General features: G+C 41.6%; 1 protein-coding gene and 1 long non-coding RNA gene across 3 annotated transcripts in view; one reads left to right on the plus strand and one right to left on the minus strand.

The window, feature by feature from the left end:
* Positions 1–2169, minus strand: part of STAB2 (stabilin 2) — a 78111-nt gene extending 75942 nt beyond the window's left edge. The window contains exons 1-2 of one of the 2 annotated variants that reach the window (XM_046909960.1): positions 2116–2169; positions 1868–1897 (exon numbers count right to left, since the gene is read on the minus strand). Coding sequence is in view for 1 of the 2 variants with exons in the window: in XM_040658260.2 (XP_040514194.1) it covers positions 1868–1951 (84 nt within the window). In the remaining variant the exon portion in view is untranslated. Of the gene's footprint in view, positions 1–1867 lie in introns of both variants that reach the window. The other variant, XM_040658260.2, reaches the window with a different exon arrangement.
* Positions 154–27134, plus strand: part of LOC121109114 — a 129838-nt gene continuing 102857 nt past the window's right edge. The window contains exon 1 of the long non-coding RNA XR_005844033.2: positions 154–255. This is a non-coding gene — a long non-coding RNA (uncharacterized LOC121109114). The remainder of the gene's footprint in view (positions 256–27134) is intronic.

A 27134-nucleotide genomic window follows, 5' to 3' on the forward strand; every position in this document is an offset into this window, starting at 1 on the left:
ATTCTGCAGAAGCTCACAGTTGGCCTTGGCAGATACACTGGCACACAGGGTAGTGTTTCTGTGTGTGCTGCACCCTGGTATTCTGACATGAAGTCCTCACTCCACAGACTTCCCCTCTTTGTTGGTTATCCTTCCTATCTTTGTGATAGCAGCACGTTTCAGTAATGAAGGTTGTGAGGATGTGTCTCAGACACTGATAAGGAGATTTAGTTACACAAGATTTGAGGAACTCTGCTTGATTCTGATGACTCACTTGTAAGTACATTTCAAGATCTACTTAGTTGTCAGTTTTCAGTCTTTATAAGCGTACTGTTGAAATTGATTTGGGCAGCTTTGAGGTGGAATTGTACTTGGGTGGTGAAACCTCTTAGTGCAGCACAGAGGCATTTCAGGAACCTTTGAATTAAAAAGGAGACCCTTCTCCAGATTTTTGAGCTGTAATGCACATACAGCTGGATGAGACACTTGGCCAAGCAGCAGCAAGCTGTGCCATGCTGGATTATCCAAGCAGAAGCCTTTCAAAGCCTTGATTGTCACAAGGCATTAGATGGCCCAGCCTCAATGAGAGACTCCATATGCACCAGAGGAAGGACCAATGCCACATAAAAACAAAATCCAGACACCTCAGCTCCTTTCCACTGGGTCAAACCAGTATCATTAATGTTAAAGGGTCCTCCTAAAATCAGAGCCTTGGCTGAATTTCCAAAGTCTTTAACCAAGTACTACTTAAGCCCGGCTCCTCACAGGTATGTGGGGGAAGCCATCAAGACTTTGAAGCTATGTGAATTGCTGGGCTTGTAAGATAATAAAGTTTAGACTTGAAAATCCATTGGTAGGACAACCTATAATTATCTCACTGCATCAGTTTTCATCAAAATGGGTTCCCCCAAAATTTTATTTTTGGAACAAGAAAATTGAAGAAGATACTATAGAAGATAACAGCTAAATAAAAATAAGTTATACCCTTTCCCTACCACCCACTACAAACTATTTTAAAATAGTAGTCTAATTTCCACTTTCTCCCATTTGCTCCTTTTCTCTTTTTTGCCATTAGGGGGGAAAAAAAAACAAAACAACCCACAAAACTGAATGGCTTCTTTTTTTTTTTTTTTTGTCCACAGTTTCTCACTGTCCTTTTATTTCCAGTTCTACACGTACTTTTTTTTCTCTAGAATGCAGTAATTCAGAGCACCCCTTTTTGAGATTGTATAAATGAGTGCATATTTATGTCAATTATCTGCCAAACTCTTGGGTCAGCTTTGTAGAACAACTCCTTCTGCCTCACTACAAGGGTGGTGAAAATAGATTTTGTGAAATTCCACAGATCGGTAGGACTTACGTGTGAAATATACACCAGCTCCGCAAAAGCCTACAAAACCTTTGTTTAGGTTTGTAACACTATACAATTGTTTTCAATGGCTGAATTCCCTAACACCTATCTGAAATAGCATTTCCTCCCTGTATTTGGTAGACTGGATAATATTCACTCTGGCAAAACTTCTGCTTTCGTCTTCTGATTTGTAAATTCAATTGGTTTTCTTTTGTTGCTGGCGTTGAATGCCAGCCACAGTCTTTGCAAGGTTTGCTATTTTTAGAGACTTTCTCAGCATACTTGACACATCCTTTGAGTCAAACTCTCAGCCAGACCAAACAGATACATTTCTCTTATTTCAGAGGGGTGAGTTACGTACTTACTGGTTTGAAATGCTGTGCCTTATGGTATCAGCAACTGCTGAAGTGGTAGTTTTTCTTCCACAAGGTACAGTACCTTGTTACTGTTCTCTCTGTATCAGTGAAAGAACAGCCACTCCCATGGTCTAACAGAGACACAAACAATTCAGTATTTGAATAAAAAGCTGCTTCTTACCTGATCTGGGACTTGTGATGTCAAATGCACCTTCATTGCAACCAAAAAAACCAAAAAGTATAAAATTAATGGATTGTTTTCCATTGTGAGGAATTTGGATTGTTTTTCTTCAGATTCCTTTAGACATGAGTACTAAAATTAGGATCTAAAGCAACTGCTATTTCTTTGAGACACTTAGGAGAATAATATAAAGGGACACTTGTCTTCCCGAAGGAAAATAAGTGAAAGATAGATCATGTGAAGCTTGCCTGAAGACACGAAAAATCCCAAAACGTGGTGTCTTTGTCGAAAGTGTTCACTGCAAAGCTGGAAAACCCTTCCTAACTGAATGACAGGATATCCTGACAGGGCTCGGTTCATTTATCCCTCTCTCTGAAGCTGTTGACAGTACAAAATCAAGGACACTGAACTGTTACGACAGAAGATGTTTTCTTCTTTTAGGTGGGCACGAACAGGAGACTGGAGCAATTGCTGTGCTTGTTATCATTCCATTTACTTAGCTGTCCTTAGGCAGAGCAAAGCTCTCTGGAAGTTGACTTATCAGCCCTAATAATACAAGGGTGGGCCCCTAACTATAGCTGGGGAAGAAATTCTGACTTTATCTCAGGAGGCCAAAGGCACATCTTCCAGCTTTGGTTAGCTGGATAAAAAAGGGGAATTTTTCTTATTGCCTTATTTGATAAATTACTTTGTCTTATTTTCCAAAACTAATCAGATGAAAATTAACTGTGTTGCTTGCACATTATTAGGAGGATAAGTAGACACATTTCACAGTGCCAAAAGTGACTTCTCTGGATGTTTTCTAGTGCTGCTCTTTTCTGCTGCTCTGGCTGGTCTCATAGGGGCAGTCTTCATCACTTCTCAAGTTCCTGATGATTTGACTGACTCTTGTTTGCCAGTTTTGTATGTCATTTGGTTTTTCAATCATTTGAAGTCAGTTTGGAAGTGCTGTTTCATACAGAGCTGTGTTTCAAGGTTAGGTTATGTTTCTGACAGAAGTACAGTGGCTGTAAGCACGGCACTTTCTCCTGCCTTTCTGACAGATTCCTATTTGTAGTCATGGCTAGATGCTGCATTCACCTTCAGACCACAGATGTAGTCCCTGATGCAATTGTAACCTATTATTTGAACAATAGGATTTTTTTTTTTTCTAAAGATCTCGGTGGTGATACATATATCATACACAAATTCATGTACTCATGTTACGTGCTCTGAGTGAGTACTGCAAAGTTGCCGGTAGGAGTTGACAGGGCAAGATGCTTCCTGCATGCTCAGCAGATTCTGTTCCTTTCTTCTATATGGTAAGGAAAATAAATCATTTCTTGTTTGTGCAGACAAGATAGCAGCCAGCAGTTGCGACGTGTATCTTGACAGTATATACGGCCCTGAGAATTGCCCCTCCTTTTTTCTGAGGTCAAGGCCTTTAACCTTACTTCAATTTTGCATACAGTGTACCATCTGGCCTGATTGAAAGATTCACTCAGGTTTCTCTCCAAAAGGGCAACTTTGGAGAATCTCCTCTCCCAAGTGTTGACAACCCATGGCTCCACTCCATGGACAGTGGGATGCACTTCTCCCTGATGTTTCCAGCACTCAGCACTGGAATGAAGATGCCTTATGCCATATATTGAAAATATCCAGAGGCTGGCCTTTCCCCTCTGCAGGAGGATGCCAGGTCCCTTGTTTACTGTAGGAGAGGGAATACAACCTGCTTTTCCTCCTGCTCTTGAACTGATAATTGAAAACATTTTTCAAGGAGATAGAAATGTGAAGTTTGGAGTTAAAAGCTATTCTGCCTCAGCCAGGGCAGGCTGCACCAGCCTGGATAGGGTGACAACCTGGGCAAAGCATATTTGCCTGGTTATGGTGCGTGTCACATCAGGAGCTGACAGCTTCTGTAGGAGCTGGAGGGCTGCAAGTCTTCTTGCCTGTTGCCACTTCAGACAGCGCAGTGGTGAAAGGAGCTGTAAATCAAGCATGTCCCTTTCCTGTGCTGTAGCTCAAGATAAAAACCAACACAAATCAGCACTCTGTTATCTGGTGTTACCTCCCCTATAGGCACTTTTGTGAAGCAACCCCCTTTTCTCTTTCCTTCCTCTCCATTCACGTCAAGCTAGCCCCCATGGTGATAGCTTGCCCTGCTGCAGAGGGCCTGGCCACCATTTCCTGCTACTGGTGGTGGGAATTTTCCTCATTTGTAGGAGTTAGACTGTGCCAGGCTCTGGACTCCACTGTGTGGGTGCTATTGTCCTACTCTGGGCAAAATATACAGGTTAATATGTCCCCTGGCAAGCATGAGGCCTGAAACAGCCTGTGCATTGTGGCATTGCTGCAGACGACAGCCTTGAAGCCACGTCAGTGGACTGACTGGTGACAAAGGTGTTGTCTATGTCAATGTGATGTTGACATGGCCAACTGCCTGCTGTCTCACCCCTTGCTTTTAGAAGCAGTGGTCTGCTGATGATCTCTGCAGGCTGGAGTCCATGTTTTCCTTTTAGAAGCAGTGGTCTGCTGATGATCTCTGCAGGCTGGAGTCCATGTTTTCCTTTTAGAAGCAGTGGTCTGCTGATGATCTCTGCAGGCTGGAGTCCATGTTTTCCTTTCTCTGCAGGTGCCCAGACTTCAGAGTGCTGAGGGGTCTGGGCACCTCTTGGAGGCAGCATCTACCTGTGCATTGCCATTGTTGTCCTCATCATCCTCCAGTTCCTGCCTTTGGTGTGTTCATGTGCTGCCCTGGTGGCCCAAGCCCACGTTTCTGGGGTTGTTCTCTTCCAAGGTCACAGCAGCAAACTATTGCATTCTCATTTTCTTGTAGCTCTTACAGATCTGTTGGAGCCTTTATGTTCTTGCAGTTCCCACTCTTCAGTCTTTCTGACTTTAGCAGGATTTTTTAGTTTAGTTTTGTGCTTTGCCTCTTTCTCTGTCGAGTTGGAGCGGTGAAGAGGCCTTGGATCTTTCCAGTTGCTAGAAGAAAGTGGAGATTTTGGAAGCCTCAGGCTACAGATGTCAAAATAAAAGTAAGTTTGTGGAGCTCCTTGGCTTTTTAATATAGATAATACTGGTACAGGTGAGGGAAACGAGTAAGTATGTGGAGTGACAGTGACTGTGGGCAGCAATGCATCTGAAATGTGGGACCAATGGAGGAGCCCATCCCTGGGGATGTCAGGGCCATTCAAATGTTCCCCCTCAGCTGCTTGTCACTCTTGTTCCTCTGAAAGCCTTCAGGCTGCAAGAGCCTGGTTGAAAATATCAATAAGACTGTTTGCATGTGCTGTAATGTTGCAAATGCCTGGTACTGTGGCATACATTTGTGTGTAACAAAGGCCATCACAGCCTTCCTCTGCTCTGCTGTTGTATTCTGATTTCAAGTAGATATGGTCTTGTTGCCTTTTTACTTCCTCAGAGCCAGGTATCTGATGCTTGAGGTTAATTTAATTTAAAAGTGAATAGAAATTAATGAGATACAGACATGAGGGCTGTAGCCTCACCTAGCTCTGCAATTTTGATAACTCCATCATACCTTGCACTTTAAAAAAAAATTGAATAGTAATTACATAACTTGTGTTGTATGTCACTCTTTGAGCTTTCTGAATGTGAAGGAGAAGGTGGCTGAAAAGCGCATCATGAATTCTCAGCGTTTCATAGAAAACACAGCCCTCTTGGAATATGAACAAAGTACAGTTAAAAGGAAGAAATAAAAAAGCAGTATGACCATTTTGAAGCAGAGCAGTCACTACAGCCTGAACACTCATGAGCTGTGTGTGACAAAAGCTGGTACTGTGTTCCAGGTACATCCCACCCTGCCTACAGGGATGGCTTCTGCTGAGGAAGTCACCATGTATTCCAACACCTCTGCACAGAGAACATCTTCACTATGAGGTCTTAGAGGGTGAACTGAGAAGCCAGTCCAAGGGTGAGAGCAATTTTGAGCTAAAATTAATTTGTAAGTGAACATCAGAAAATAAACAAGCTACCATTATTTGCAGTGTGTAGCCTCAGTTTTAGACTGGTCACAGCAAAACTGTCCACAAGGTGCTTGAGTAGCTGTGATTTGAGGCTGCACATGTCCAAGGGAAGTCATTTTTCTCTTTGTTTGGAAACTGACAAAGCACCTTGCAGAGGGTAGGAAAAGATAAAGCATGCTCAGAGGAAGAAAGCTTCCTCGGGGGAGGGAGGCCCAGAGGAAGGTCTGAATGCTAATTGTAGGTGGGAGGAAGGGGGGCACAAGCCACCAAGTTGCCTAGGAGGAGGCTTGGGGAAAGAGGAGGGGGAAATATTTGGGAAATACTGCTTTGATTAACACAGCCTTAATTGGAATGTAACAAAGAGGTTAAAAAAAGAAAGGTTTGCCAAGTTAAATCCTGCCAGTGCCATACATTTGAGAAAGCCACTGATGGCCTATGGAGAGTCTGAATGGTCAATACAGAGAATTTTAGGGGTGTGTAATTTTATCTGCGGGGTTATGACAGGCGTCATTTTGAAACATGGTGACTATCAGAACTAATTAATTCTCCAAGCCCATAAGATGCATTAAGATAGAACTGCAGCTGGTATGCTGAGGAATGCCATGCGGCCGGCAGAGGCCATCGCTTTTATCAATGTTAATGAGGGAGAAGGCACAGACAGCTGATCTAAACCCAAATGTGTTCCCAATGCATACAGCTGATGGCAATGCAGACTGCCAGTCAAGTCTTAGCCATAGATTAGATCCTCATAGTGGCCTCTTCAGCTTTCTTTCTCTCCCCTCTTTTTTTTTTAGGTCTCAAAAGAGTCTTTCAGCTGGTGAAATTGTAAACAAAAGGCATTCTAGCTGGGGCCATTGCAGAGAGGGCTTTGCTAGGGAGACACTGAGAGAGCGGCATACGTGGCACAAACCTAGACAATGTTATTTACTGTGAATTTTAAGGTGGTGTTAGGTGGGTGAGCTGTTAGGCTGAGCATATAAGCAGTCCCATGCTCTTCAGGGAATGACCAAGAAACCCCATTCTACTCAGGGCTACCTCTGCTACCCTTTCGTGCCTGAATAGCATGTTGCTTAAAAAAGAAGAAAGTACAGCTCTAGCCATAGGTAAAACTCTGTGCCCTGTAGAATGTGCAAATAACTCTCAGAGTTGTAGAAAGCATTGCTCATGTTCAGCTGTGTGACACATGGCCACGATGTACAGGGAAATAAGTCTGCAGGACTCCTGGGTGACAATGCCATGGGAATGAAGGGAAGGACTTAGTAACCCAGACATGATGGTACTGCTGGTGTAAAGAACTACTAAAGCCAGCCTTGTGTTCTTGTGTCTGCTCAGCATCATTTTATGCCCTATGGTTCTTCAGAGACCATGCATAGACTATGGTCCCATGTTGCAGCCAGCTAACAGCATGGCAAATGAGGAAGATGTTGCCTTGGAGAAGTATCTTGACTTTTTTGAACACTGCAGTTCCTTCTAGCAGCACAGTACTCTTCAGAATCATTAAATCTGGTATTTAGTGAACTGTGGATATAGCACATACTCCTCACAAAAACGTGGAATGAAATGAATCACAATTCTGAGATGGTGGATAAATACACCAAAATAAACCTGTGGACTGAATCAACATCTGCCTGTTTGCATAACGTAAGCATGTAAGAAGTTTTAAGATGAGATCCACGACTCTGTGTCCAGGATGAGTCCAGGTATGAGTAGTATCCCCCAGGGGATACTACAGTCCTCTGTCCTGGGACTGGTGCTCTTCAGTATCTTTGCCCGTGACATAGACAGTGGGATTGCATCTACCCTCAGCAGGTTTGCTGATGATACCAAGCTGAGTGGTGCAGTTGATATAACAGAAGGAAGGGATGCCATCCAAGGGGACCTTGTCAGGCTTGAGGAGTGGGCCCTCCTAGTGAAATTTAACAAGGCCAAGTGCGCGGTGTTGCACTTGGGGTGGGGCAATCCCAGGTATGTGTACAGACTGGGAAAAGAACTCAACAGGAGCAGCTCTGGTGGCTGAAAAGCCTCACATGAGCCAGCAGTGTGAGCATGCAACCCTGAAGGCCAAGAGTAGCCTGGGCTGCATGAAAAGAGGTGGCCAGCATGGAGAGGGAAATTACTGTCCCCCTCTGCTCTGCCCTTATGAGGGCCTATCTACAGTACAGCGTCCAGGCCTGCAATCCCCAGTACAGGAAGGACGCAGAACTGCTGGAGCAAGTTCAGAGGAGGGCCATGAAATATCTCTCCTATGAAGAAAGACTGAGTGAATTGGGCTTGTTTAGCTTGAAGAAGGCTCTGGGTAGATCTTACTGCAGCCTTCCAGTGTTTGAAAGGAGCATATAAACAGGAGGGAGACTGACATTACATGGTCTGATAGTGACTGAACAAAGGGAAGTGGCTTTAAACTAAAATAGAGGAGATTTAGATTAGATACTAAGGAGAAATTCCTTACTCAAAGGGTAATGAGGCACTGGCACAGGCTGTCCAGAGAAACTGTGAATGTCCCATCCCTGGAGGTGTTCAAGGCCAGATTGGATGGACTCCTGATCTAGTGGGTGTCAGCGCTGCCCATGGCAGGGAGTTGGAACTGGGTATTCTTTAAGGTTTCTTCCAACTCAAACTATTCTGTGATTCTGTGAAACTGGGAACATATACTGAGCTTAAACAACACGAGAATGTGGCTCAAACGGGTCTTAATGGCAAATCTCAGTCAAAACTATTTTGCAATTTCTAAACATTCAAACAGGAGAGAGACTAGGGCTGTTTCTACATGTCTTGTATTTCTGCTAAAGCTGCTGAGTGCAAGGCCAGAATACCAGGAAAACCCCGAGATTCCCAAATTTGAAGTGGACAGATCTACATGGAGTGTGGGTCAGGCAAATGGTGAGGGAAATGGTATGCTAGCTTCTCCAACCCACAACAGACAAGCAGGACAGAGCACAGCATGTAGCTTTTAGACCTTAGCAGTTGGTTATTAGAGCTAGGGGTGTTTGGAAATCCCAAGCACTGTAGCATGAGGGAATTCGTGCTGTTGGGGGAAGCAGCAGAGGCTGTGTTATTACTGTGGTTTTATTACCTGCTGACTTCCTTCCTTGCTCCAGACAATGCAGAGTTCACTATTATTTTGGCCTACATCTGGCTTGTGTGCTTTCATAGTAATGCCTTTGTTTTGAACAGTCAGACAAAGTTAGCTTAATATAGTTAATAATTTACTAGTAATAGAATTGAATTGCAGATAACGATAAGGAACAATCAACCTTTGCTCAGTTTTTTTTTCCTCTTCCTTTTAAATGCAGCCTTTATAACATTATCCAAACGTGTGTGTTTATAGCTGGAATGAACTGATATCAGCCCGTTATCTTGTCTGGGGAAAGACACATTAAGATTTGTTTGGGAAAGAAAATCACGCCGAAAACAAGCCAGCATGATTTCCACAAATAGGATAACACAGCGTTATCTCTCCTCGCCTTCGTGCTGCGATATATAAACCGGGCGGTGGTTTGTATCAGGCTAAGGGGATCTGCTACGTGCTGTGTGGGTGAGAAAAAACAGATCCCACAGCAGCCCCTCAGCCTGGCTCGCCGCACCCCAGGGCCGTGGGATGGCGGAAGAGACCCCGCGGCGCCACCAGGGGGCAGCAGAGCCCAGGCCACGGCGTCGGAGCCGGGCCTGTTGCAGGCCGGCGGGAGAGCCTGCGGGCGCGGGGAACTAATAAATGCCATGGCTGAGGTCCTAGGAGCAGCCCCAGGGCTCGTGGGTGGAAAAAAGACGAGGGCGGCATTAAATGGACGTGGTCTGTATAGAATGGAGAGGCTGGGAGGGATGCAGCCAGGTACCCGCACTGCGTCTCCAGCACGGAGAGCCTGAGGTGGCTGTTCCCATCCCCTGGCTCCCACACAGCGTGTAGGTGCTGTGTGTGGTGATTTCAACCGTACAGGAGCATCGACTGAAGTGCCGTCTAAAAGAATCTGCTTTACACCCTGCGTACTGAAGACTAAGCTGCGCCAGAAGGGTTACTGTTTTCTTAGTGTGCTGGAATAAAATGCAGAAATGCTTTCACTTCACTTGTAGGTTATGAGCAGGCACCTTGCCTCACCTTCATCTTAAGATATGTTTGAAGTTTAGCATATGTCCAGTGTATAAAAAGAAAACAGCAATGGTTTTGATAGTCTGATAGAGAAGTTGAGTAACTAGAAGTAGGAAGAGACCAGGTTTAAATGTTCTCCCCCCAAAGGATTATTCAGTTCAGCCATTAGAGACTGTAACATAAGGCATGCACCTGGAGAGAGCAAAAATAGGCTATGGAGAGTTTATAAATGAGAATTTTTTTGGTTTTTGAGTGTTTGGCTTATTTTCAAGTTTCAGAAATAGAAAGGCTACTTTCTGGCTTTTGGAGGTGTAATCACGAGGGCCACAAAGATGTTCAAAGGGCTGGAGCACCTCTCTTATGACTGACTGATAGCGTGTAGTTATGCAGTGACAGGTGGTAGCATTGTAGGCCAAAGCTTCAATTTTTTTTGTGTTGTTTACATATTTATTTTTAAATTTTAGCCTGCCTATGTGAAATTGCATTAATGCTTCAGGCATCGGGTGGGGAAACAACATTCTTACAGACAAACACCGTGGTGTCACCTCATGAACTTGCCTTTGATAGCACTGATAAGATAATGTTAACAAAACTTTAGGTTCTGGTTTAACCTCTTGAGAGGAAGGAGCTCTTCTTCACAGGAGAAGATCAAAAAGGTAATTCAATATATGGCCTGAATATTTTAGTAACAGAAATTCTCTATTTGCTTTGCTATGATATGCCTCAGTGGAATATTCTTCTGACTATGGTTTTTGGTTCTGATCTCCCACCCCATGAAGGACATAGAAAGATTTGGAAGTATCTGGAGAATGAAAATGGCAATGATTAAATCACAACAGAAGCAAATACATGTGCAGCAAGTAGCAACCTTTTCTTTCTTGTAGAAAATACTTAGATTTTGAGTAACTTTTTTTTGAACTCCGAAAGTAAGTTTCCACAGGTCAATTTGAAGAAATTACACTGCAGAAAAAAATATATACCTTTTTTTTCACCTTTGTATCTTGTTTATTGGCTCGAACATCTGCCTGACACCCTGGACTCCTCAGAGAAGTAGCAGCTTGTCCTAAAATCTGCTAGTTTTGAGCAATTCAGGTGCCTAGGCACGTACTTCTAGTGCCTCATTAGATGTTCTCAGATTTTCAAGATTGGTAGGTGCTGTGGGCCACTGAAGCAGCAGCTGGCAGCCACAGACGATGTCAGGAGGAGTTTAAAATGGTCTTGCTGAAACACAACCCAAGGGTGTAAGGACCCCACTGAAAACCGAAAGCATGAAGAGAAGTACGGGCTGCCTGGTCATGCTGGTAGCTGGAGAGTGAGGAAATTATATTCTGAGGGAAAATCAAGCTGATGCTTCAAAATCAATATCTTCTCTCAGAAAAGGATTTTTTTGGAATGTAAGATATTTTTCTGGAATGCGAGATACCTGTTGGGAAATCACTGTAATGGAAAAATCACAACTGGTTGTTCTTCTGATGCAGACAGAGCCTAGATGCTCATCCACTCCCATCAGCCACCGCTGAGTATTTCAAGGGATGTTATGATGCAAGTTTCCTGTCTGAAATCCAGCCCTCGCTGGTTTGGCACTCTCAGCTGTGAGTAGTTTTTCAAAAGAGCTCAGTTCCCATTGTGGCTATTATGACCAGGTTTTCAAAAGATTTCAGTACACTGAGAACTGAGCTCCTTTGAAAACCTTCTAATAATTATTTAGGTGAGTAAATAGCATCTTAGTCTAGTCATAAAAGCTGACTCCTTCTGGAAATTCTTACCACAAAGCAATGTGTATTATCAACCTTGAATTTTTGTGTTTCATGTATGTGGTTTCCCTTTATATTTACTCAGTATTTGAGCTCCTTTAAATACAATTTTTGCAAAAAACAGAATAGCAGCAATAGTTTGCACTTAAGTGTACTGTTGTTAATTCAGGATCCATACAATGCAGCTCTTTTCATATGGTGATGGATGTGCCATACGAAAACTTAGAATGAATGCTATTATTGAGAAAAGTTTCCAGTTTGCTGTTAAGTAGAGGAGATATGATCGAAAAGTGAGGATGAATTCTTTAAGAGAGGTTCTTCAGTTATTATCATACTTGAAGAAAAACATAGGAGAAGATTATGCTGATGATAGTCCTGCACCCACAGACAGCAGCAGTAAGGATAGCAGTACAAGTTTTAAACAGTGTGTCCCTTACAAAGTCGGATTTAACTAATACCTGTCACAGTGCTTAGGAGACAAAATGCCCAAATCCTTGTTCTTGGCAAAACTGAGAACAGAATTCTGCAGTTAACCCTTAATGTATATGAAAATGCAGGAGTAAAGCAATAACCACACCAAGTACAATGTAGTTCTCATGTAGTCTGGTATCCTTTTTCTGACAGTGCCTACTGCTGGATGTCTAAAAGAAAAGTACAAAAACCCAAGCAAAATGTAGAATAATATTTCTAAAATGTTTCCATTGGCTTCCATTTGTAACCAGCTATTTTTACCTGTTTCGTATTCTTACTTTTGTCTCTGTAGCATCTTGTGGCAATGACTTCTGCAGTGTAGTTGTGTGCTGTGTGAAGAAACCTGCCTCTTTTATTTCAGTGTTGCTGTCACATATTATTGTTGGGTGTCCCTACTTGTTGGGGTGTGGGAAACAGCTAGCAGACTCTTGTGACTTTGTGAAGTAGTATAATATCCCTGTGCCTCTGTTACTTCTATTTGAGATGCAAGGTTTACAGTTTATTTAGTTTCTCCTCCTTCTCTGAACTGAAACCTTTCTGAGATCTCCATTCCTTGCTCTGGAAATGGGCTGCACCAAGCTGCCTACAGCATTCATGAGTGCGCTTTGTAGGTTTGTATGTCTACATAACAGTTTTTTTTTCTGTTTTTTTTTTTTTCCCCCTCAATTCTTTTTAAAATTCTGACCATTGAACATACTTTTCAGCTTGCTCTTGAACATTGAGCTGATGTTTCAGAGAAGTAGCCACCAGCTTCCAGGTCTTTTTGAGAAGAGGAAATACTGATTTAAAATCTATCCCTGCAATCAGATTTATTCACTTTGTTAATAAATTTTCTCCCTAAGATGAGAAATTGGCAAAATTTGTTCCTTTCCTTTATTTCTTGAGCTTTATTCAGTTAATAATTCACTAGAAGAACAATTCCATAACCACCGGGTTTCTTTCAGAGACATTTGCAAAGGGCTCTGCACCCCGACTATCTGGATCTCATAAATGGGTGTAGGTCTGAGTTGGGGAGCATTTCATATGCATCTTGCAATGCATAAAACCTATTACATATTCTGATAAAAAAATAAAACCTATTATGTATTCTGATAGCAATACATATCCCATATATCCTGATATTATATATCCCGATAGTGGCCTTTCAATATCTAAAGGGGAGCTACAGGAAAGAAGAGGACAGACCCTTTAGCAGGGTCCATGGTGATAGAACAAGGGGAAATAGTTTCAAGCTCAAAGAGGGGAGATTTAGATTGGATACGAGGAGAAAGTCTTTTACAATGAGGGTGATGAGGCACTGCAACAGGTTGCCCAGAGATGTGGTTGATGCCCTGTCCCTGGAGGCTTTCAAAGCAAGGCTGGATCAGGCAGCACAAATAGATGAACAGATCTATCTGTGCACGCACCTTTTCATTGCAGGGGAGTTGGACTAGATGACCTTCAGAGGTCTCTTCCAACTCTAAGGATTCTATGATTCTATGATATCAGTTTCTTGGCCAAGCTTCTCAGATATGTCATCATCTTGCCATAATACACTTTCTATTTCATCAGTAATTTCTTTATCCGAAGTAAAATATTTGTGCAGAATTGGCCTGCAACTGATTTTTTCCCCTTTGAAGCAATTAAATTTAGAAGTGTCTAGTTATTTGGGACTGCAGAATTAAGAATAATATGCTAAAGTAAAGCATATATTATTGTTCTTTAGAGTTGAGTAAGGCTATAGAAACTCTGGTGTGTTGGTTTTTTTTTGAAAAGTCTGTCCATTGAGCAGCGTATTACTCTATCCTTAGAAAGCAAAGATTGCACACTAGATAGAATTACAGTATTATTTTGAGCAGCCATTGAATAATTTGTTTTTTGGTTGTTGCTATAACCTCACGCTACCCCCGGTGTAATGTTTTAGATTGGATGGAAATTAGATACCTGCATGGAGCTGCAAATATCAGCTGCAGAACATGAAGTAGAAAATCTCAGATGTATTTGGAGTGAGACTACTCTTTATGTTACACACAAGGAAGTGTACTTTGAGACATAACATTGTGGAAGTTGTATTTTATTCTTTCTATTATTCCAGCCACTTGTGCTTGTCTTTCAAACTTAATAGCACCATGAAAATCCCTTGGTGAAACTACAGTTTACGATACCAGGTAGGGTGTATTTTATTCTCCACTTCCTAAATTGTTATTTGTCATCGAGTGCTATGGATTGCTTGTCTGTAATTGCCTTTCATATGGTAGATCTGCTGAGGTGGTTTGTCTCCTAAGCTCTTGGTTATGTAGAGTCCTTTGTTGAGATGTTCTAAATATTCTGTGATTGAGGTGATTGCTGACTTCAGAAGGGGGTTGGATTTTGTTTTCTTTAGCTCGTTAAAGCTTAGGACATATCTTTGTATCATTGATAATTCAACTGTGAGTGAAACAGAAGACATGTATACACAGGATCACAATACATTTGGGTGCCCTTCTTGCAATGGAAACTGAGAACCACAGAAAAGCCATGCATGCATGGGCATCTGCATTCTTGCAGGCACCTGCTTTTTGTTCCAAAGCTTGAGGAGACTCTTGCTTGTTGCTGGCCCTGGCAGCTCCCTGTGTTCCAGTTCTCACCCCATTTCCACCTGAGGGGACGTGTCCCCACCCAGCTCACCTCTGCTGCTGCACATGCACCCTGTGGGGCCCCAGGCAGGCCAGGGAAATGCAGGTGATGGCTGTAGGGACGGGCAGCAAGAGCCGCTGCCAGCAGTGCCCAAAGCACAGCCCAGCACCCAAGACAAATGCTCGCTCCTCCTCTAACCTTGCAGATGCTCTCTGCAGGAGTCCAGACACGAGACTGATTGGGCCAGACTCTGTCTGCACCCAAAGCTGAGCAGTGAGGGTACTGCAGTCACAGTGCATTGCTCAGTGACATCATAGCCTGTTGCTTGATGATGTCACCACAGTCCTTCTGCCCCCACAGCATTCAGCCCAGCAACACTTTGCATCTGTGTGTCTGCACGTGTGTATGGGGGCAACTGCAGTGCCACTTCCAGCCACTGCCACTCTCTTTCCTTTCCCCTTCTGGTACTGTTGTTTCCCAGCAGCTCCAAGCTCTGCAGGCCCATCAGGTCCCCTTGTTCCTTCCTTTGTTGTGTCCAAAATACCAACTGAGCTTGTCTGAAAATATTTTCTGAAGTTTCAGAGAATACCAGACATTTCTTCCTCCTTAAAAAAAAAAATAATAATAATTTTATTTAATTTTATTTTAAACATGCTTGCAAGGTGCACAGCTTCTAAAAACTGTGTCTCTTCCCTATTCTTGTGTAGGATAATGTTCATCATTAATGAATTCAGTACCTCTCCTCAGCAACCTCATCCCGTTGGAGTGCCCTGTGATCCTTAAAGGCAGAATATATGTTATAAACATGATGGTTTGGTAGTGATAGATTGGTGTGGGGGGAGAAAGTGGAGCTGTGCATGTGGCAACCCCAGCTCTGTTTAGTAGACAGTGGTAAGAAAAGGACAAATATATCAAAAGTTGGTTATAAAACAGTGGTTTTGTGTCCAGTTGGCTTAGAGATGTCATAGGTGGGAGTACAAAAATAATTAGTGTTGGTCCATGCCCCTTAAATCAATTGTAAGACACAGAAAGCTGTACAGTGCTGTGATGCAGTTTTGTAAGGGTGTTTAAAGTCTTAGTTGTATCAGGAAAGTAAGCGTGAATCTGAGAGGAAATCCTATTACAAACTTTCAAGCTTTTACCTCCACGTGGCCCTCTTGTGGAAAGACTTTTGAAACTTGGATATTCCACTGTTGGAGCCATGCTTGGCTGGATGAAAGCTTGATGAAAACTAGGACATGCTGTGGTTACATTTCAGCTATGGCTAAATCTTCTCTGTTAAATGGGTAGTTATTCCTATGTAGAGATATACAAAGTAGTGGAGCCTGTCCCTAAATACTAACATTCTGTTTTCCCCAGAGATCAATTACTGTAGTATTTGATAAACACAATATGCTGTAAGAAGCTGTATCAGCCACTTTTATCAAAAGTTAATTTTCTAGACTAAATATTCATGTGGATCATTAGACCTATTAAATACTGTGTCAGAATTTAAAGGAGCTGACTGCGCCTGAGTGCTAGAAGGAGTCTGAAAAGAATCATATCCTGTCAAGATAAATGATTGAACTATTCAATGAACTCTTTGACTGGCATTGGTTCCAGTCATGCCAACTGAAGCTCAATTCCTCTTTGTATGTGTGGTCTTGTTTTCACCTTGCCTGTGGGGTGAGAGCAGTTTGATGTGACCTCCTCGCAGGCTGAAGCGTGAGTCTAACCTCTATTTACACCCTGTCATAATAGGGAGCTGGCGAACACCATGGCTTGCTGCAGCTCTCCTAATTTTCTCTGCTTTTTTTGTCAAATAGTGAGAAGTTACACGTTCTAATAATAATCTAATTAGCATAGTGGGTTTATAACATCTTGTTTATGTTGCCTGCTCTATTTTGAACAAAAAGCAGTGGAGAAAATATGCTCCTTTGTATGTCTTAAGTACTGCCTTAGGAACTTCATATGATGCACAGCAATAAGGTAACTGAATGATTTATATACAGGCAGTTTTCTTTTCGTTGTTGTTGTTTTGTTTGTTTTTTTTTTTTAGATTAAAATTTGAAATGTAAACTATTTGCATTGTGTATAAAGCCCAGCACTTGGACTTAACTTTGAGACAGCACACAGTACCTGGTGTATTTTTTGGTATTCAACAAATCTTCTCCTAATAAGCTGCGCTTTTGCTAGGGCTGAATGTTTGCAATGACTTGCAGCACATTCATTTTCTGTAACTGCAGAACTGTTGTTTAGCCCTTGTTCTTCAGGGGTAGATATTCTATGTCCCCTGCCACCTCACTACCCCTTTCTGTCTCTTCACTGAATTTTTCTTGGATCAGACCTAGGATGGCAAAGCGGTGATGTCTCTGAAGATCTTCACACACGGTGCTGGCAGTGGCTGGCCTGAAGCACTAGGGCTCCTATAGACAACAACAGGAGATGAGTATCCTTCTGGGTAATGCGAAGGACGAAAAACTTACTGGAAAATAACTGTGCATTTTAGAATTTTCAGGAGAAGTGGGTGTTTCAGATCCCTTTGTAGGTGTTGCTGCATTAGTATGGATGGAGGCCTATTTAGTGATACAGTAGCTGCCTTCTGACAGTGATGTATCACCTCAGTGCATATCAAGTTTGTGACCTACAGCAGTGACTGATGGCTACCCTAGACTTCACAAGAAGAGGGGGAAAAAAAGAAGCCTTATTCATAAGCACAAAGGAAAGAGGTGATTTTAAAGTGAAAGAAAGATAAAAGACCTTGATGAATCTCCTCAGAGTTTTGAGAGATCATTTCTATATAGATGAGGAGATAGATATGCATATCGTGGTTCTACTTAAAACTTTGCTTTTATTGCTGCATTAAAAGGGAAAAAAATGCAAATAAAATTGTGTAGGACAGGAAGACACCTAAAAACCTACCAGAGAATACATGCAGATGTAATTTTAGAAAATAAGAGAAGATCCTTTGTAAATAAACAAAACAGAACAAAAAGTTTTTTTTTTTTTTAACTGTTCAGCTTTTCATTCAGATTAATAAATTCTTTTAAAAGAAAATGTTGCGAGGAAAAAGCAAGAGGACCAGCTAAGTTCACTGGATGCCCTCGTGAGAAATTACATACAAGTACATACCAAATGGGAGATCTGCTGGCAGTTGTGTTGAAGTGCTGCTATAACTGTGCAGCATGTTGAAGAAGTCCCTATAACTGAGGCTGTGGAGAATACACTAAATCAGGTTGCTGCAAAGGGTAAAATCCACTGCCTACCTCAGAGTGCTCTTGGACACTGAGGAGAGGAGTAGATGAAATTGTTGGTAGTGCTGGGTGGGAGCCTTGGCAGCTCCTTCCTGCAGCATGCCTAGTCTCTGCCCTGCAGGAGATGCTTAGTGATTTAGGTGGTCATACATCTGATGACTGATATCAACAGAAGGGCTTTCTGTTTCTACATCATAATACCTCACAAGGGAAAACTTCCACTTCTGTCTCTTTTCTTTCTTTCTTTCTTTCTTTTTTTTTTTTTTTTTTTTGTCCTGCATTAAACTCAGAAGGAAAAGTCATGCAAATTAGGTAATGAATTTTAATCTGATTTTGTACCTGTTGCCATTTAAGCTAGTAATTCCATACTGATTCCTTCTATTTTTGTTTCAGCTGGGACTAGATGATCACAAGTGATCCTTCCCAACCTCCACCATTCTGTGATTCTGTAACTCTGCTATCGTTGGTCATTAGTGATGTGAGCTGTGGGAATGAAGCACTTCTGCTGTAGCAGTGTCATACTATGATACTTGTGTGACTTCAGAGGAGAATTAGTGCTGGCTGAAATATCTGAAGTCAATTGTAGATGGTTGTGCTTAGATGGTTGGGCTAGTTAGAAACTTCCACAATAAGTTTTGTTTTTCTTTTTCCTTTCCTGGATTTAATCCCAACGAATACTGTTTTTCAGGAAAAGACAATTTCTTGGAACTGCCCAGTTCAACCTTCTCTAAGTGATACATATTTTTTATTTTTAGTTTTTTTTTTTCTTTGCTGCTCTTGACTTCATCAAAAGAAAATACTTCAGTTAACCTTTTCTCTCAGAAAATGAGGACACAGCCCTGCTAATCATTTGCAAACCTATTTGGGGTTTTGGCTTTTCCTCTCATTGGGAAGGAAAATATTTTGGATCTTCACATCTGCAAAGGAGAGGAAGGCTGCTCAGGATGGGCCTCCCACCTAGTCATGCTGTTGCAGGGGCTGACTGATGTGGATGAGATGAAGCCTGCCAGTACACTGCTTTATCTGACTCCACAAGCAGCTTGTGGCAAAGTAGCTGCTTGCTAAATTTCTTGCCTCCAGCAGCCTTGTGCACTCAGCAAAGCCTTTTTCCTTGCACTTTTCTCTGTGGCTCAGGGTTTGTCCTTACACTGCGATCAGCTTCCAGTGTTTCATGCTTCCATGGGCTACTTGGTTTTGGGGTAAGCCGTGAACTTAAAGCACTGATTGCATTAATTGTTTTCATGCCAGCATATTTCCATTGTGGCTGCTATTATTGCTGTGTAATGTTTCTTCTCTCTCCTCTTTCATGGCTTTCTTTGCCTTGACAGGCTCAGTCAGATTCCCTCATTCACATCTGCTAATGTGAGTGCTGAATAGAATAAATCTATGCAATGACAGCCTCAAAAAAGGGGCGGAGGCTGGGGGGGAGAGGGAGCTGTCTCAAAAAATAATTTCTGCTTAACAGGTGGGATTTCAATAGATAATTTAGATTAGTTTGTCCAAAGCAAGATGCCTATGGTATGAATGATAACAGGCCCCCAGATCCAGAAGTCTTTCTCCCCTCCAGCCCCTTTTCTTCCCAACTCAAAAGTCACCCAAGCAAAGGAATAGACGATGTACAGATTACTTTACTTGACTTCATCAGATCTGCCAGGCCAGGAGCACTCTGCCAAGCTCTTCAAGACAAGCTACTCTGTGTGCTTGCCCTTGTGCCAGTGTGAAGACAAAAAAAAATCAGGAGCCTTGAAAAGAAGCTGGTGCAGCACATGGCTCTTTCCCACTCCTCACAAATGATGGCTGTCGTGCTCGTTAACCTCTGCTAGGGCTCAGTCAGCTCACGCTGTGCGGCAGCAGAGTGCTGAATGAAATAAAAGGCTCACAGGACCCATAGAAACGCCATCGCTTCTTCATTCCCCACACACAGGCAAATGCCATTTTCCACACAGAATACCAAATGCCCTTCCTCGGCCTCCTGTAGGCCAGCCCAGGCGCCATGTGGCAGTGACAGCTCAGATGCCACCACAGGCAGGACCAGACTGGCTGCTGATCAGCCCCATGGCTCTGGCAGCCTTTCCCCCGACTCGTGCTCAGCTTGGCACTGTGCAGCACTTGGGTGGCGTGTTTTCCAGCTGCACCTTCTGCAGGCCGTGGTTCAGCTTGGTAGGAGCAGGCCAGTTGCTGAGTGTAGGCTGGCCCTTCTCCACACCTCGGCAGGGGTCTCAGAGGAGGCACATAATGAGCCTATAAGATCATTAAATAACTGTAACGCCCTAACACCGCATATAAATTTTTCTTTTTTACATGAGTGGCTATGGTTCTGATAAATGAAAGGGAATCTCTTCTTTGTGGTTATAAATGAACAAAAGGGGCTGTACAGGCTCATCCAAGGCTCACAGAAATGAAAGGAAAACCAAAGACTTCAAATGTATGTGCTTCTAACTAGCAGCCTTTGATTTTAAGGATTTTTATCTCAAACTGAAGAGGACAAAACTACAATTTAAAATGAACTATGAGCAGTTGAAGGACATGATAAACTCTCATCTGAGGCTGCAGAAGGAATCTGTATGATATGAGCTATAGTATTTGAAAGGGAAAAGAATCATGAAACAAGATATAAAGCTAATTAGAAAAAAATCAGAAAAGGTAACCAGGAAAAAATACAAGTAATGTTCTCCATGACAGTTCACATGAAGCAGGGAAACATTTTGACTATAGGGGAGTGTTTCCCATTAGCATTTTTCACCTGAATTTAAACATCAAAATGAAAAATATACAGAAAATAGCTACAAAAGTCACTGCAGAAAAACATATGTTAAAACAAGTGAAATGCATTAATTATGTACTACTTAATGAATTGCCTCATAACCTCAAAATATAGCATTACCCAGAGCTTCAGAGGTCGGTCTCTTCCAACCCATGCCATTCTATGATTCCGTGATTCTTAGATCTCAGTAAGTACAGAATAGGGATCTGCTTTCCTTGTCTTCTGAATCTGTTGCCTTTCTGGATGATGGATTATTCCTTAAATTATTCTTTCACTTTTTCATTTGCTGCAGGTCCAAATGACTTCTGTATCCTTGAGGTCTACAAGCTTTCAAAGGGTATCTCTTCTATTGAGTCAGTGACTATGTCATTTGGCTGCTATAGACTGAAGGAACTGTTCTTGTCTTCGTCAATCTAAGAGAGCTCATTAGGCTTGTTATGCGGTGACCAAAGAACCAGATCAGGAATTTTTGTAACAGTAGTTATACATCAAAACTACAATTTTAGTAACTGTATATTCTTGAAGAAAATGGCATCAGAGAGCTTATAACTTGCCTGACCTACTCTTGGATAGAACCATTTATAGGGTTATTTTTGTTTCATTCCAGCTTAAATTCATGAATCTGTGTGTGTTAGTCTTATGCTAGAATGTGTAAACCAGAAAGGGAAGCCTAATTAGATAAAACAACAGTAAAATGGTATGAGTGTTTCTAAAGGATGATAAGTGTGTGGTCTTCATTCAGATTTCAAACAGGTTTGACCCCATGTCATCCCATTGGCTATAGTTATTGTCCTGGTTTAGTGCTGACAAGAGTGGGATTAGGTATAAGTGTGGTAGTCCATTGTTTAGAAGAAATTTGCTTCTTTTCCTTATTCTCATCCATAAGAATGGTCTAGAACTAAGTTATGTCGGGTAGCAATAGTTTTCTTATAAAAAAGTTTATAGGACCATCTGTTTGCCCATTTCATGCAAAATTTAGAATTAGAGGTTGAAACATTAATGCAAAAAAATACCTTCGTTTTAGGTTATTAGCAAAACATTGTTAGATAAATTTTTGTTCTCTTTATTTCAGTGACTAACACAGATGTAAAGATGAATTTTGTGAGTGAACTACATAACTTACCAACTGCAAGCCCTGTAAAATCATACTTTTGACAAGTTGGATGCGTTTCACTGAAGAATGCTTTTAAAATGCTCTATACCTTTTCAAATATAGCTAATCTACCAGAAAGTTGCACTGTTACTTAAACCCACCTGTGTATACTTAGTCTTGAGAGAACTTTTTGAAAAGAGAATCTTTTATTGCTTAAAGCTCAATGATTGGAACGTCTGCTTTTGCTTTGCTGATAAAAAAAATAATATAGTTTGGGAAAAGCTGTGTCCTCACTTCTATCTTCACTTGTGTACAACACTATGAGCAAAGGGACTACTGGCTGAAACCTACAGAGTGTAGAATATGGCTGTTACTTAGAATCTAATCTGACTTAAAACTGGAATGCAGTATAAATTATATTAATCACATTTGTATTCAAAACCTTTGAGCTGATGAAACTGGACATACAAGCAGCAGTGAACTAAGAACATTTAGGTGTATGTTGCACTATCATCAAGAGTCCAAGGAAATGTGTGTTATTAACATGGTAGAACATGAAGACTGGCATGAAGTTGGCAGGGAAAGTTCTAGTTAAAAGGCAAACAGGCAGAAAATTTTCTTGCTTATCATGGAATTATTTCTGTTAACTGAATGTGCTAGAGCCTTATGGGGTACCCACCAATGTCACTTGGTTTAATCCTGACTTTACTGGGAGCGAATTGAAGCCAAGAGCTTCTGGACTAGAAGTTGTGTCCTTTATCTTCTTGCTGCCTTCTTCATTTCCTGCTGGGTGACATTTCTGCAAGGTCTTTTCTAAAGGTGCTGTGATGCCCATCCTCAGTCCCAGAGACATACAGAAGAAGAGACAGGGCAGGAGAGCAGTCAGAGAAGATGTAAGGAGTGGAGAGAATAAAGAAGAAAATGGGGAAGAAGAACTGTATATCTGAGCTGGGGCTAGATTTTGTGACTTCAAAGAATGATGTGGTCCCTGTGAACAAAGGTTTGTGGAGTCCTGTTGCCAGACTGATATGAGACAGTGCTGAAAGGAAATTTACTGTTCTATGTTATCTCACATTCAACACTTTGCTCATAAAGTTTTATTGGAGAAGTTGTGTATGATACGGTCTTAAAGATATGGCTCCCCATATAATTGTACCTCTGCCTCTGGGGTTTACACTTCTGTTCCTAATTTCACGTAAGCTGTTTTAAAATGCCACATCAAATTATGCTGAGAACATTAACATTGTGAAAAATATGTTAAGAGTCAAGAAATGCTGAAATTGAATCACCTTCAGCAATCTCCTGCTGAAGTATATGTGTTATCATAGAGCTTTTATTTCAAGAATGACAATCTGTTTTGCAACAGAATCCCACTGGAAAGTCAATGGGGCATTTTAAAAAGCTTTTTAAAAATACATTTAGGATTTTCTTTCTGAAAGACTGGAAATAGAGATTTAATAAATAGGTGGCTGAGAAGTCTTGCTAATATGTTGTTTAGTATGGCTAAACTGCGATGAAATGGTATGAATGCTGAGATGCCTCTCAGCTAACTGTAACGATTACTACTGCTGTGTAGCTGTAGCAAGCATATAGCTGTAGCAGCGTGGTTGCAGCGTGAGAGAAGAAATGATTGCTTATCCTGCTTCCGAGAAAGCTTTGTGATTTGCACTCTATTTTGTTCTGCTGAAGTGCAGTGTGTTTCAGTGCCTGAATTAGCAGAGTTAGTTGCAAAGTCCATGGTGACCTGCAACCACTGACTGTAGAGTAGAGACAACCTCGCTGTCAGACACTGAATTTGAACTTGATGTTGATAATGAAGTTGATTATCCCCTCTCTGTTTTAAGAATTGTACATAGGGAAAGATGGCCTCTACCTCAGAGCGTGCACTATGGCAAGAGAAGATAATATATTCTGGTATTTTAGATTCCTTTGAGGATGCTTCTTGAACAAAAGTATGGGTGCTATCAAGCTCATATTCCTGAATGTTAGGAGGTGGACTGAATAAAGCAGAGTTCCTGAAAGAAGAGTGAATTCCCCAACCAACATGATACCAGGAATAAAAACAATTGAGAAAATAGCAAATAAATGCTCCATCCTTAGTGAAATTGTCCAGAACTATGGGAGACCTTAAATATGCATCATTGTGCACTTTCAAGCAGTCTGTGCCTCTAGAGGAGTAGGGCTGTAAAAATGTCTGTTATTTCTTTAGGCAGCAGTAAGCTCTGTATTTTAGTTTCAGTTAAATCTTGGCAGAGTGGGCTAGGTGTGAACTCTCTCTGAGGAGTATTGCATTAGATCTATAAGAGAAACCAAAGTGAGTGATGACGCATTTATGAGTGAGTTGAAGTTAAATCTTTCATCTTTGTGGGAGGCAACTTATTTTCAGGGAGTCAAGTCCTGACTATAGCACGAAGTTGAACACCTCAGGTCATTGAGCAGTTCAGAAACAGTCCCGAACAGCACAATTATACTCTGTCTAGGAGCCAGGGGAGAGGAGGCTGGTGTAGATGCCCAGTTACGCTGCTCCTGTGAAGGCTATGGCCAGCACTTCCCAATGGGTACCATGCTGCTCATTGGTGAGCAGAAGGACAGTAGAGCAAAACCCAGAGTGTTGCCAGCAAAAGGGCTCTGGCCAACAAAACTAAAGGCATTAGAAGTACAGGAGAAATTAGAGCTTCCTCTGTACTCATCTTTGCTCAGAGAGGATTCGAACCAGACACATGGGTGGTCTGGGAAAGAGGAAATTCTCCGCTAGTGCAGAGGGAAAATGGCTGTTGGTTTGAAACAGTATTGAGCCTTGTGGTTGAGATCAGATGGGTATAACAGAGTTGGAAGCTACTCAGGGATATGGGGAAGCTCTCTGTTCATGACTTTCTCCATTCTGATCCTTAAATCCTCCCTGGAAAACCCCCTCTAACCCAAAAGAGAGCTAAGAAGCACATTAGAAATATCCATTGAGTCTCCTTACTACGTGATTCTCAAAACAGTGTAGCAAGAAGCTTTTCTTGTAAAGATAGAATTGCTGGTTTATGTATGCTAATTAGGGCTCTGATAGACATTGTCTATTGATTTGTCTATGAGCCTTCTGATTAACATTCATATTTTTAACTGAAAGAAAACACTGAAAACAGGGCTGAGTCTTCTTTTCCTGCTGTCAGTTGGCTGAAAAAAAGAGGAAACCATTTCTATGGGCGCTTGCCTAGCTGCTGGGTGTTTCCGCATATGACTTTCCTGCTCTGTAACTACTCATGACAGCTTAATGTGATTTTTTTTTTCTCTGTCATGTTTAAAAACACATCCATCAGCTGATGAATCTACAACAATACTTATCTTAGTCTGCTTGTGAAGGATTATTAATCATGGGGTACCCTGACAGAAAGTTGCTCAAGGTGTTTTGGTGGGCAGGAAAATAGGAAAGAGAATTCTACAACCCATAGCAAATGCTCAATTTAAATGCAAAGCAACTACTTAGGAAGTGCAGCATTGCTAAGTCACAGCTGGATTTTGTTAGGCTGTACCTACTGCCAGCTTTGTTTTGATCTGTGATTTTGAATCCTTGATCTCTCTAGCAACAGGGTTTAAGAAAATTTATTTCTGGTGGTGCCAAGGAAATAGGAGGAATGGCAAAATAGGACCTTGTTTGTTTGTTTGTTTGTTTCCTTTTTGGCAGTGCTGCTGTAGAGGAAGCCCTCTACCTTAAATAAAACATTCCCTTTCTGTCAGTTTATTTTTCTACATGGTTTTAAAGCTCTCCTATAGCAAAGACGAGGTTTAAAACTTCCATATGAACTTTTGCTACTTCTATGGCAACTGAAGGGAGAAACAACTCAGGGAAGAAAAAGAAGTCCGTACAATGAGCAGGTGAAGGATAGGTGCAGGAAACCACAGAGAGGATGATGCACAAAGGTAGAGTAAAGCAGTAGGAAAAACAAATTAATGGAAGAGAGAAAGACTCTATCTAAAATTAAACACTAGACAAACTGGGCCAAAGGACAAATTCTGCAAGTGCAAATACATTAATTCACTTGGATTTGTGAAAGCTGAGCTGCCTGGAGTCATTTTTTCCATTTTTATTCTGCCTTTCCTGAAAAGGCCATAGTTATTCTTCCCACTGATATTGATGAATGTTATGGAAAGCTTGTTTTTAAATAAGATCATTTATTAGAGGATTGAAAATGAAAGTTATTTAAGCTTTAGCACTGTTATTGAGTCAATGACCACAAGAGGCAGGAGAACATAAAACAAAAGCAATCCTAATAGACAGCAGTAATAAGATGACACATATTTAGCTGTCCAGAATCAGCTTTTAACAAAATGCATCAGAAAGGGAAAAAAACCAACAACAACTTTATGGCTAAAGATTAGCGGTCATCTGCTATCCCACTTTTGCTCTTTTCCTGCAATGAAATAAGCATCATTCTGCTGGAGCTGGGTGCCTGGTACCTGGTGCAATGCACGACAGCCCGTTCTCTTGACTGTGACAAGCTCTTGACTGAAGCACTGTGATTTGAGGGGATTCAAAAAAGAACTCCCATCTTCCTCCACAAAAGTCCATCCAGCTTTTCAGAACTTGCCTCAAAATCTAGGTGTCCAGTTGTAATTTCACCTATGTGCTCACCTGCATTTACACTGCTCTATGAGATAAGTGGGTGGTTGGTGATGCTTGCTAAGAAGGAAGGAGACCTCATCCTCTTCTCACATCCACTGCATTCACAGCACCTTTGGCTCTTGTTTCCCTCCAATGGGTGAAATTTTTAAAGCAGATTATAAATGTAGGCTCCAGAATCACATGAAAATTACTGAAATTTGCATCTGTTGAATGCTTCACTTGTTTTTTGAAATAGGACATAAGGCATAAATGATATGCTTACATCAGCTCTGCACCTACATCTCTAGAGATAACTTTTGCAGGCACTGTGATTGGCAGGCCCCATCACTATCTATTTTCTCTCAGGAAAAGATAGAAGACATTAATGCATCCACATCAGCACTCTTGACTTTTACATTACTACTATTTCTTTTAAGAACTTTGGTGCTGCACACCCTAGCCATTCACACACGTGTACCCACTCAAAACCAAAACTAGTAACGAATTGGGCTCACCTGTTCTTGTAAAAAATGTCAGAATTAAGATATATTAATCGTAGTATCAAATAATTGTTTGAGTTGGAAGTGAAGCTGGCCCTGTCCAATTTACTTGCCTAGGTCTTCCTTTTAATTTCATTGAGAATATCACCATCATCTTTGTGTCATTTCTGCAACTTTCCCCTTCTTATCACTGTGTTCCCTATTTGTTGGCTTATTTAAA

This window comes from Gallus gallus, chromosome 1, assembly GCF_016699485.2.
Source record: "Gallus gallus isolate bGalGal1 chromosome 1, bGalGal1.mat.broiler.GRCg7b, whole genome shotgun sequence".
NCBI lineage: Eukaryota > Metazoa > Chordata > Aves > Galliformes > Phasianidae > Gallus > Gallus gallus.